Source organism: Dinoponera quadriceps, unplaced genomic scaffold, assembly GCF_001313825.1.
Source record: "Dinoponera quadriceps isolate SergipeBrazil2010 unplaced genomic scaffold, ASM131382v1 scaffold1750, whole genome shotgun sequence".
Taxonomy (NCBI): domain Eukaryota; kingdom Metazoa; phylum Arthropoda; class Insecta; order Hymenoptera; family Formicidae; genus Dinoponera; species Dinoponera quadriceps.
The window spans coordinates 1,175,594-1,188,857 of NW_014556445.1; the positions used below are offsets into that span (position 1 = coordinate 1,175,594).

The following is a 13,264-nucleotide window of genomic DNA, read 5'->3' on the forward strand; positions in this document are numbered from 1 at the left end:
TAGCTACGAGGAAGGTAGGAGGAAACGACAGGGGTTGGAGGTGTAGAAGGAGAGAGGGGGGAGCAGAAAATTCAAATTTAATCATGCGGCAGCCTTTGCAGTTCCACCCGAAGCTTGCCTACACGGGAAGTGGCATTATTAGCTTTCGAATCGAACCAATCAAGTCGCTTCCTTATTAAGCCCCGCGGCTTTCTCTCCTCGGTCTCTCTCTCTCTCTCTCTCTCTCTCTCTCTCTCTCTCTCTTTTATCCACTTCTGTCTCACTTTCCTGTCATACGGTAGAAACGAATCTGTGAAATATCTTTCCCGTTCCTTACGTATCATTGTCCTTTCTTCTCATGTACTCGTAGTACCAGTGACATTTGTTTAATGGCCGATACGAGTCGAATCGCGATTAAAAGTGCCGGAAGAAATTTCAACTTCCTCTCCGAATTATATTTTCAAAACAAACATCGTTGAAACCTGTACATGATACTTCTTTATCACGATATTATGGAATTTTGCAAAATTTTAAAATATTTTTTTTTTAATCGTTGGTATATATTTATACTTATTTTTTTCTAACGCGAAGTGCGATGTCTTGATATTGAAAACTGTACGCTCCGGTAGGAGAAAATGAATTTCAAATAAACTCATTTTCTGTTTGTCGTATATATCAAATACGTCACGTTAATGATAATGTTAAATAGCCCGTACTAACATTTTTCCCGAGCTACAGGATTATCCCGAAGGATATCTCGATGCGACTCTCAAAGTGTTCTCATCTCGTCTATCATTTTTACTAACGAGAGGTTCCTGTGCAAAAAAGAAGAAGATAAAGAGGCGTGTGTGGACGTATAATACGATTAAAAAGGGTTGTCTGGGTCGGTTTCCTCGTTTGTCTCGAGCAATTTTCGCCCAGACGCAGGTAGGAAGTCTTCGGTCATCGTGGATGGGCGATCGATGGCAATTTTAATTGCTAATTAAGCACACGGCGCCAGTTAGACGGATATATAGTATAGCTTCACGTTTAATCCTGCGATAAGACGATAAGATGATAGGGGTTGTATGTATATAACGTTTACCCGTTAGTGGTCGAATCGAAAACGTCGTTGTAGTCCTCGTCCGTGCTGTAGTCCTGTACGTCAGTATCCGCATCCTCGACATCACCATTTCCACCTGTAAAAAAGATATTTCCATAATTTAATTTCATTATCCGCATAATGGTTATTTTACGTTATTATGCGCTGCGTTGGAATAAAACATATGAAATAATATTTTGATTAATTTACGTTATATCAAGATAGTCGGAGCGCTTGTAAAATGAAAACGGCAATGAATTTTTGTACAGGTTTAAATACGATTACTGATAAAGGAATATTTAAAAGCTCTATCTAATTTCCGATATCATTTTTCTTAATTATTTTAGAGAGGAAAAGTTTCATTTTTCATAACTTTTCAGTTTTAATAATTATACTTGCAGTAATGCGTCCGCACACGAATTATTGAGAGCTTTTTATATTAAAACATGTTCATAATAAAATGCAATAAAAGCGAGGTTGAAATAATATTAATATTAATACTAATAAATTATTATCTTTAATTGCGTTTTCGCACAGACACGGACCTGTATTATTAGACATGGTAATTTAAATCGGTGATAAAAGAGAAACGCTCCGGAATGCGATAAAATCTTTCAATTGCGAGCGCCCGATCTCGAGAATCGCAGCCATTCAGCGAAGTCCGGAATTTTCCTGTACCAATAAAAGCGGCAATTAGCGTTCTTTACCGCGAGATTTTGCGGTTTCTTGCGAAGTTCGCTGTGAAGTGAACCGTTATGGATTCAATATTGATGTTAAATTGAGAGTGGATCAAGCTCCGCCGAAGGATTAAATTAATCCCCCCGCACGCTTCCGCGCGCGCGCTCGATTTGACCTTAATAGAACTTTCATACTTAATTTTCAACTCTGCTACGATCAAATTTCAGCCCAGCGGCGCGCGCGGATACTTCATGAAGTACCAGGAAGTGCGGGGCGAGACTGCTTTTTACTCCCGTACCTCGTCGATGCGAATGCGCCGACACGAATTTTCCGTCGATCTCGGAAAATTCGCGAGGGTTAACGCCGTCGGATTCCCGACATTCCATCGATTAAATTACAACCGGTACAACGGACATATTTGCCCGAAGTCGGACGGTAATCTTCGTGCACACACAATCATAACTCGCTCGCACGTCTTCCGGTTCTCTAACCGGTAATATATTTGGCTAGACGATGCCGTCAACAAACGATACCGTCGGTTCTCGGTTCTGCGAGATTAATTTGTGAATTGTGATTAAGGTTGGCACGCCGCACGCTGGGTTGTTAGCGCGGTAATGAATAATCCGTCGGCGAAAGGTTTAATATCGAATCTCACGCCGGGGACGTGTAGAGCGCACACGCGACGTTGCTCAGCGTGTTGCAAATGAAGAGCTAACACAGATGGTGCCGTACTTATGTGACTGTCGTATTTACAGAAAATTATATTAGCATTGTAAAAAACCCACGGTTGGCACAAATGGGGATGTGTCTGATGCGAAGGGAAGTACGTGCGTGTGAAGAATATTTTCCCTTCCCGCTTCTTTCTCCCCGGGAATAAATAAAACCTATAGAATGTATAAAACATAACATAACAAATATAAAAAGTACAACGCACAAAATTATATTACACGTATGCGGATTTTCTTCCCCAGCTACTTTTCGCTGGGTATACCTGATATATCGTGTAACGTGTAATACCGGAATAGCATAATTTCGTCCACGTTACATCACGATTCCATTCACGAGAGTTGGCCGCACGTCGCGCCGTCTCGCAGTATGCGTGCTGCTGCTGTACGTGTAAGCGTTCGTGGCTCGTGGCCGTATAGCCGAGGCTATTAAATAATCAAGTAAATTATCCACTCGTGCACTATCTCCCGGCAGCGTCAGACGAGCAGGTGCCAAGAACAAATTTAAACTTCCTCCCTTTGCGAGCGTCGCCTTTCGATCCATTGACCGACCAATTTATTCTCGCCACTCGTACGACACGTTGATGGCTCGCTCAAGAGTCGGTCGAAACGGCAAAATTTCCGAGGGTGCGTTTCATTTAATTCCTTGCAGGAATTACACGCTCGGAAAGCAAAACGTCGCCGCGCGAATTTCACGACCTCTCCCAATATTTCCGTTAGAAACGAATGGGCACTAAATTCACCGGGCGGGGGGAGGACGTGTCCGAAAACGTAAAATATAAATCTGTCCCGGAGTGAACCTCCCATCGGTCATAATTCGCGCACAACTCTGTTTCATTAGCAGGAAAGCCACGCGTTTGTTTAAAAATAGGTGCTCCGTCCATTAACGAGCGCAGCAAAATAATTTATATTTTTGAGTCGCAAGCTCGTTGCGCAACATCGGACCATCGATTTGATTATAATCCATCATACACGTTGCAGCGACGATAAAATATTTTTTTTTTCCCGCCGCCCCCTTCATACCCCGGGAGGGAGGGGGGTTCCGCCCCCTCTGCCAGAACGTGCTTTATCGTCGATAGGCTGCGACGTTGGGATTTTGATCGGATACAGAGAAGTTTTGCAAATATTGATACGGGAAAAATACGATTTTTATTCGTCGTCTATCTCGGCGCATCCCGCGCGGATCGTAAAGTGACGTTTAACGTCGAATTTCGACCGTGCCGCGAGTTTTTCGGGGAGAGTGCGCGATAAAAAAATCCACTCAAAACAAATACCGTTGTAAAATAAAAAGTATATACGCGTATATGACAAATACCGATGGACGCGTAGTTTACGTCTCTATCTCTGTACCGAGATTGTAATATTGATTGACACAAACGTGACGCTTTTAATATATGAAATATGTAGGAGAGGCGCGGTACATACATATATCGATGTACGTTTTGTCGATCGTGCAATCAGTGACAAAGTACCGCGTAAATCAAGCACCGCGGTGGTAAACAAGCGTAGGGATTTGAGCGCTTCTTTTTTCTTCACTTTCGTAAATCCACGTAGTCGTCGAACACAGCGAATATACACGCACACGATCGCGGGATTATTTGTAATTCGCTAAAAATAATACTGTGAAATAGCGCTGGAATATCGAGTGAATATTCACCCGAGCGAGGCGGGAGATTTTCGCCTTCGAGAGTGTCTCGAGTGCGTCTCATCATTGACATTTTTGTCAGCCGCGTCAACCCCGAGCTGAACTATTCCACTTTTGCGAGACATTCGCGCTCAACAACGGCGTTACATTGTAAGAGAGAAACCGAAAGGATTAAACGGATTTCCGTAATGCAGCCAGTTTGAACTGCAATTCGAGTTAAATTTCACGGGTCGCCAAAACCCTCCGTCCTTTAACGACTTCTAATTTCGGTGAATATTCGCCCGGTGTCGCGCGTGAATATTTTCCGTGTCGGTGCATACGAATCGACCCGCGCAAATCGCGGGGACGTGCTTTTTTTAATTACAGCGCGGCTGCAGCCGTGCAATTTATGGAGGCGCCGCGGCTTTGCATAAAACAGTATCAAACTGAGTATTGCGCGTATTTTCCTGTCGTTTCAATACTCGATAGTTCTAAACCCGGGAAAGCAGATTTCATATTATTGTGCCGCGTTTGAAAAATCACTTCTTTTCGAAACAACTGTATTATTAACAATTTCTCTATTCAAAAATACTAAATATGTATATAAAATACTAAAAATTTCGCATCCTTTTGTTATATCTGTATCCGTTTGATGAACAAAAATATTGGTGGCCGAATTGATAAAGTATCCTGTCCGACGAATGGGAGAGATCCAGGTTCGAATCCTAGCGGAGGTAATATTTTTTCGCAACGCTTATCATAAGGAATCAAAATATAAGTCACGTTACGGGAAATATCTAAATAAAATAAATGTTACTCTGAGAATTAAAAGATCGATTTTAACGTGAAAGGCTGATTCTCCGAGTACAATTGCTAATTGAAAGAAACGGAAGTTTAAGTATTCACAGACAAAAGTGATTAGATTCAAATAAATAATTACTCCAATACTTCTTAGCAAATGTTTATTTAGGTTAAATAATATTTACTTATTTAAAGTAAAATATTTTCCAAATAAGTTATCTAAGTAAAATACTTGGTCCACAAGTAAAATTTACTTAATCCAAGTAAAAACTTATTAAAGAATATCGGAGTAATTATTTACTTCAATCTAGTATTTTTTTCTGTATACACAATTAAACATGTATCTTTCCACAAATAATATTAATATTAACTGTATTAATATTCAAAATGACGTAGAACATCTGTGCTCAGGCTCTTGCTGGCCCATAAATAAATTTTTTTTCTTTAGTAATAACAGAACAATCTTTTATAAAATATTCATGTAAATATTAAAATTCTGCATTTAAGTAGTTGTAAGTTATTCGAATTTCTTGCATAAAAGCAAATCGACGTAAGTTACGACACTACTGTCTTCAAGCACGGAAAATTCGGACATTCCACTGCAGTAATCGCAAAATTCCGATACGCGGGCGTGGAAAAGCGCTTCGTTACTTCTCCCTGGATCTGCTGACTGCCGTCAGTACGATGCAACTGCGACCTACGTGCACTATACGGAAACCATTTGGGGCAAGTGTCTGGTTACGCGGTATGCGTCCCTCGTGAAAACGAACGCCCTGAAGCACATATGGAAAAAGAGAAAAAGAGGAAGAGAGAGAAAGAGAGACCATATATGTATGTATGTGCACGTGCGCGCACGCGTGTGGACGTAGGTAGCCACGTGTGCGGGCGCGTGCATGTGTTACTCGTGGGAGAGGACCAATAAAATCGAACGCCATTGTAGTCGCCGTCCCTGTGCGTTTCCTCGTTGCTTTTTCACGACCTTTACCGGAAAAGCCACAGCAACCTAAGAATACAATTTCGATCCAATCGCAAAGCGCGATGTACGCGGAGTGTTAATGAAGATTTTTTTTTTATAATTAATACAATTATGTAAAGATGAGTTCGCGTGATTGAAAGAAATTGTAACGCCATGTGTCTCAAATGGATTAAAGGATAAACCAAAGTCAATTATGGTACCGTAGGAATGGACTAACGAAAGTTAACGGGAAATTAACGGAAAATATGTACTAATGGAAGAGGAGAGAGTAGTGAAACTACTTAGAAAATTGGAAGAACGAATTTATCATAAGTTTTGCATAAATATGCGTTAGATAATTGCAATCAATCAACTTACATTCGTCATTGGAATATTGCTGTCTCTCTCTCTTTCTCTCTCTTGCCCTTTCCATCTCATCTTCTCCCTTCTCTTTTTCGCGGTTGTGGTATCTAAACGAAATTTCAATTTCTCCTAGACGGCTGGCTGGCGCGAAACAAAGCGGGTCGGGCTACGTGTGTCAGAAGCAGACTGACGCGCGCGAGCGCGCCGCGCTCGCAACATTGGCATCCCACCAGCGCGCACATCACCGAGCCGTCATTATGCATTCGGGGTACAGCTTTAAACAAAACCTCGCGTAGCCGCGGGTGCCTCAACATGACATGCTTAATTCCGTCATAGCGATAATTAGTCGGCATTCGGAATTCATCGGAACACCCGCGCCGACTTTTCCGTCGACGGTTGGAAAATTATAGCAGCGACGTACAATCGTATGCCGCGCATTTCGAGTTTCGTGCGCGACAATCTGTCGACGTTAATTACGCGATTTCACGTGTCTGCCCGCCTATGACAAAAGTTGCTCAAGTTTTTCAGTATCTCGCGTCGTTCTCGTCGGGACGAATCTGTTCTACGAACGTCTCACGCGTCGCTGTGACGAGACACGGAAAGACTATGAATAGACTGTGAGAAGAAGCGATGTTGAGGAAAAAAAGGGTGGAAGCGACGGTCCTATTAAATCCCACGAAAAAATACGATACCCTTCTTAATTTAAGGGATACTATTCGTAGCACGGACTTTGCATTTAAATTGCCTAAAAGATCGACGACACCGTCGGAGAGATCTCGCGTGCTTTTAGAATCTTTCATACAGAGCGAAGTGAACGCTGGTGTACCTTTTAACTCTCGTCTTTTAACTCACCCGCACTACTCTATTTCGTTTTCACTGTAGTTATTTTTCTTCCGAACGACATATCGAAATTCTTTTATGCAGAAAAAAGTGATGTACCAATAGCGCAACTAATTGGAATGAATCTTCTAAATTCAATACTAGTGAAACTAATGCTCCGGTTATTAAAACAATAATATGACGTATTAGTTTCAACGATACCATTGAATCAACAAGATTCATTTCAACTGATTGCGCTGCTGACTGATGCTGTTGATATATAATTTTTCTCATGTAGCAATATAAACTGCTAGAAACTGCGAACGCATTTTTCTCGTATAAATAATGAAAGTAATTTTCAAATAGTTTCCAAGGAAAGTTTCCAACTGTTTGGAACAATGACGACAGAATAATGTTAAATGTAACCTCGAATCAGTGAGAGAATTCCAATATCTATAATTAACTTACCGCTGTGTCCGGTATTAAAGAGAGACAGGCACGTGGAGATCGTTCTATTTAATTTTTATCGCGATAGAATTAGTTCCCCGGGTTAACGGAGTGCGTAATCGGCAGGAAGTACGGGAATACGATGGCAAGGACAGACTCCCCCGTGTAATATTCGCGAGGCGTTTTCCAGCCGGGTTAACGCGGGCCAATAACGTGTCGGCAATTTGTCGCGTCGCTCGTAAAAACATGTTTCTGGCGCGGCTGTACCGTGACGAAACGTGTGACCGATTGAGATTATTTAAAACACCGGGCGGCCGCTGACCGCGCGCGCGCGCGTGTTTTCAACCGTGGCTATTAGCGCGTTAAATATGCGCCCCGGGCGCGACCCGCACGTTATGCGCGGAACGTGATCACTGTAAATTACACGTGCTCCCCTGTTAACCCCTTAAGCGCGTTAATGTATCGCGCTCGACGCGATCCCGGAATTGCGTATCGCGTATTGTTTTTTTTTTTGGCAATTTTCATGAACTGTTACATTCGTTTCGCTCTCTTCCCAATTTCTCGGACGAAAAATAAATAATCGAATCTTCTTCTCGATTTTTCTACATTGGTTGCGTTATGTAGTACACAGTAAAAAAAAACTTGTACTTGTGTTAAAATCGGTCCTTGTTAAAATTTGTATTAAATTTTTAATGTACCGTGTGTTAACATATTTGGGTTATACACATATATTGTGTTATTTTAACATTTTGTATTGTCTCACATTTTAACACATTGTTGACACATTTTATACTTTAATGTCGCGATTAACCTATTTATGATTTGACGTGAATTTTTTATATAATATTTATGTTACTCTTCACCTTGTGTTATGTATTCATCTTGTGTTAACATAAAAAATTTGAGTAGACCGTTTAGGACATGTGAAATGTGTTAAATTCAACACAACATTTTTTACTGCGTAATTTATATTTAAGAGAGAAAGAGAGAGAGAGGGACATTTTGCTGATTAAGGCTCAAATGAGTTTAAGTTTCGATTTCACTCATGTTAATAGCAAAAGAAACTCGCGTGTCTGAAAGCTCAATTAAACTTCCGTCGTGGATTCGATTTCAACGAAGAGTAAAAAGTGTAACGTCGCATATGTTAATTCACGGAACACAGTTTTTCAACATCGGCCGCTCCCTTTCTCTCTCTCTCTCTCTCTCACTCATTCTCGCTATTAGTGCACATGCATACACGCATATGTATACACATACATAACTTTCGTCCTTGTACTTGGCGATTAGATACTCAAGAGAAACGTCCTCCACCGAGGGAAAACCCGGTTTAACGCGGTAGAGGAAGCCGCAACAGTGAATTGACTCAAAGTTTACCGGGTTGTCCGCCACAACCACTTTAAGCCGCGTTCTCTCTCTCTCTCTCTCTCTCTCTTTTTCTATCTATCTATCCATCTATCTACCCTCCTCCACTCTTCGTGCCCGATAGGTACTCCGTGTAGAAGCCTTCAAACCCTGTTTTGCCGCGGGCTCTGGCGTGGACAGGTCCCTAAAGCGATTCTTGACCAACTTCGACCATTCTGTTCTATGCGCACAGTCACTCGAGTTAAATCCATTTTGGTTCTGAACTTTTCGGCCAAATAGAAAGATGGTGTAACAATGTAATCGCGCACAGTGTGTTCCCATACGTCGTTACTACTTACCTGGATGACATTTGTTTAAGCGAGAGAAAAGACTCGATTTTCTCGATACTTCTGCTCGAGTCGGAAACTTAATTAAAAAGCAACATCAAATGGACGTTCCCGGGATGGAACGAGACGGACGAAACGAGGCGGGAAGGACAAGGACACGATTCCGCAGTTCCTCTATCGTTATGTCGCGTAACGAGACGCGATCGTGTAATCCGCGTGCACGGAAAAGCGCGAGCTCTCGTAAAGCCGGTACGTGCCCGCTCGTTGTTCGCGTGCGGCACAAAAGAAATCGGAAGGGAGCGATAAATCAGAGTTGCGACGCGGTCGTCGGCCGCGCGCGGCTTTAAAACGCTTGGCGCACCGCTTTTTTAAAGCCCGTTGCGGCGACGGCGGTTCGCGTTGCGGGGGCCACGATTCGCATTAAAGTTTCATTTCGCGTTGACGCTGCCCAAATAATTTCACGCTGAATGCGCGCGAGCGTATGCGCCTCGCGTCTTTCGGAAATTTAATTTCGACTGAAAAGCGCGGAGAGGAATGAAAGGTGGAGGAAGAAACACGTGGTAATCGAGTGCGTGATCCGACATTCCCCTTCGTTTTTGTTATTCTATGAAGAAAATAAAAAAAAAAAGAAGAATGAAGTGTCAGGCAAGAAGATGAGATATGACATCGCGAGATTCGAGTTTCCAACGAGAGCAGAGAATAATTTGAGCGTTGCGCCTTGGTGCTCGCATTAGCAATACCGCACGTGACGTAACAAAATTTCGGTGCAGTAATTAAATTCACGCCGTGAACTGGAATACCTTTGTAGACACTATTCGATAATAGTTTGCAGCTTACGCCATTGCCCGCTTCCGGCTTCTAACACACTCACTATGCGAAAGCCCGTAAATACCGTAGAGCGAAAGGCCGGCTAGACCGCGCCAACGTTCTCCCCTTCGCTATTGTGATGTCCCGTAATAATCGAAAATGGCACCCTCTTCTCTTTTCTCTCGTCGACCTTTGCGGCGAACGCGGTTGTGCCAACTATCAAAATAAAAAGGCCTCAGCGTTTGGCTCGATTGTGCGACCGTGAAATATCGACGAAGTTACGGACGCCCATTGTGACGTTCGACGGTTCGTTTAGATCATTTAACGCTTTGACCGTCCTTATGGCGAATCATGACTGGAGAAAATAAATACGTCTGGATGCGACATGCTCGGCGCACGCGCGCCCGCGTGAGAGTTTCGTTTGAAAACTTTTTTTCTTCTCCGTCGAACGTGAAAGGTTATTTAGGTAGCTGATTTTAAGTGCCTCACTCTCCGCGTGCACAGTGACTTATTGAAATTACGGTATTCGCAATATTTTTTACCGCACTCTTCTCTTAGACTATTCTCCGTCGCCGCACACAAAATGTTTTCATTAAATAATATAGCATATTATAAAATAGCATAATTTACTTGTATTACGCGAGTTGAATATTTTCATAATGAAGCCAAAACTTATTTATAAATTTAAATGTAATATTTCGTATTTGTAATTATAATCACCAAAGAATCATGAAAGAATTGTAAACAGGAGGACCATTTTTCTAGTAAATGTTACTATAATGTCAGTGATGATAATAATAATTTTTATTTACGGGAAAAATTGAGCGAGAACCATATGCAGTGTAACGATGAAAAAGAGGACATTACCTTAAAAATCTGTATGGAACTGTTAATTTTAATTATTCTAACATAATTGAGTTCTCCCCATAAGGTGATCACAGATCTTAAAGACGAATAAGAAATCAAACATCTCTCTCTCTCTCTCTCTCTCTTTCCTCTCCTCCTCCTTCTCCCCTATAAGGACAACATATTTAGTGTTGCAAGAATATGTTGATAATCACGACACGTAAATGACGTCGGTTTCTATAATAATCTTATATACATATTAATGTTATTTTTATGGTTAAAACTACAAAAAAGGACAGTTGAGGTCGAAGTAACTATAATTTCCCTCAGTGTATATTCTAACCGGACAAAACTACTATGATACTTTTCCGATTGTTTATATCTTCACCAGAAAAATTCTCTGCGTGCGGATGCGTTATTTTCAACCTCTGCATCAGCGGTCTCAATTTCTTCCCAACTCCGCGATCGATCCCAGCAAATTGCGCATTCGCGAGAATACCCACGGCATTTTGTTCGGCTGAACCGAACAACGAGGAATGATCCGGTTCATGACGGGAACACTCGCCGGTTAACGATGACGACGTGGCGTCTGTTAGGAATCAGGGGAGGGTCCTTCGGGCGAATCCTCGCTGAGGCGTCCCAAGGACAACGACGACGGACGAAGGAGGGAAACGGGCTCCTGAAAAGGCGTCGTTGGCGCGGTATTACCATGAGAATAAGGACCCGCTGTCAGCAGTGTCAAAATACGACCGTTCCTTCTTACGGCTTGGCTCAGCTCGGCTCGGTTCAGCCCGACTCGGCTCGTCGGCCCGAAAACGCGCCATTCAAAGGCGGGACTGCCGTGCCCACCTTCTTCGCCGGGACGACTTAAAAATTTTACACCTTGGGGAGCGCGACTCCCCCTGTAAAAGGCCCGATCGTATTCCGCGCCGCATAATCACGGGGGTCGCGCGGATTCTTTGGGAAACTTAATTCCTGGCCACGGACGCGTCGTCGTCGTGGCTAGGGAGGGGCCGCGCCCTTTGCCGGCTCTCCGATCAAGGTGAGAAAGGTTCAATTAAGGAGCACCGCTCCATCGGCGAAACTTCGACGAGATAATAAGTTATTAGCGCGCAGAACGGAGACTTTATAATATGCTTCCTCGAGAAATTACGGCAATTGCGACTCGATTACGCGAGATTCGCGTACATATCGCGCGCGACGTTGCTCCGTTAATCGGACGAAGGCGAAGACGCGTCGTGTAAGTGTTTTCGCGGAGGAATCGACGGAGAGCAAATTGCAAAGTTTATCCATGAGATTACTTCGCAGTCCGGGGCGGCATAACGGATGAAAGACATATTGTGCTGTACAGTTCTGCGCTTAGGCATAATGAGATCAGAAGTGGCGGTGGAGGGAGACGGAGTGCGGGAGGAGGGACGGGGGAGTGAACGCATGACGCGGAGAAATGGCGTTTCTAAAGAAGGCGCGAGAGGAGCGTCTGACAAGCCTCACAATGCTCAGGACGCCTTCCTGGATTTATGTATGCGTCAAAGTCGCTGTGGATGCGCTTTGGTATGCGGTGCCTTGTGCGCGCATTGCGTGCCGCGACTGCTGCGCGCGAGGTCGGGATGGAAAGAGCAGCGTCAGCAGCAGCAGCAGCAATGGCAACGGCAGCAACGAGCAACCCGCGATCGGAAAACGTATTTCGAGCCCGCCGAGAAAGAGAGACTTATCCTTCCCGTCGTCGGTTCCTGTTTCTCCGCAAAAATACAGTACTGGCTTCGATAACTAGCTCTTGCCGACACACAAGAGGATAATCCGAATGAAACGATTGAGACGCGTCGTCGAAGAAAAGCACCGTTCCTTAACTCTCAAGCGGACCCTACCCTTCTCGGTATCTCACTCCGGCGGTGAAATTTGCTATTTGATCGTCGATCTCTAGCGATCAACCGTTGTTGCGTCGCGTTCCTGACTTTCATTTATCTATCATATATTTCATCGCGCCTCTTGATTATTGCTTAAGAAGAAGAAACGCGCGGGAAACGACAGTAACGATTACACCGAGCTATACGGAACGCGTTGTTAGAACGTAATGACAAGGCGAGGGTCGAAAGGCATATTGATCAACGGCGACCGCGTTAATTTTACAATTCCCGGTAAACGTGTCTATCCACGCGATTGCACCGGGAAAATGCGAGCTGCACAGCGGCCGCAGAGCGCGGTAGGTGGAGTTACGCGCGATATAATTTAATGCGTGTCTCAACCAATCGAATTAATCGGGCTACCAAGCGTTTTGCCAATATTGCATCACCCCCGCATATCCTGACGGAAATTATAATTTTGCTCGGTGGTTGCGTGCGAGAGAGAGACGGGGGATTGCGGTCGGCAACATCTCCTGCAATCAAATTAAGATGAATTGCTGGTAAAAGCCGCACATTGTTTCTCCTATCCCCCCCCCCCCCCCCCCCCCCC

General features: G+C 43.6%; 1 protein-coding gene across 2 annotated transcripts in view; it reads right to left on the reverse strand.

Annotated features, from left to right (window-relative positions):
• Window positions 1-13,264, reverse strand: part of LOC106747455 (tyrosine-protein kinase transmembrane receptor Ror) — a 254,793-nt gene that overhangs the window by 46,608 nt on the left and 194,921 nt on the right. Inside the window, exons 1-2 of one of the 2 annotated variants that reach the window (XM_014624984.1) lie at window positions 6,222-6,365; window positions 1,064-1,157 (exon numbers count right to left, since the gene is read on the reverse strand). In XM_014624984.1, coding sequence (XP_014480470.1) covers window positions 1,064-1,157; window positions 6,222-6,276 — 149 coding nt within the window. In that variant the 5' untranslated portion in view covers window positions 6,277-6,365. Of the gene's footprint in view, window positions 1-1,063; window positions 1,158-6,221; window positions 6,366-13,264 lie in introns of those variants that run through there. The other variant, XM_014624983.1, reaches the window with a different exon arrangement.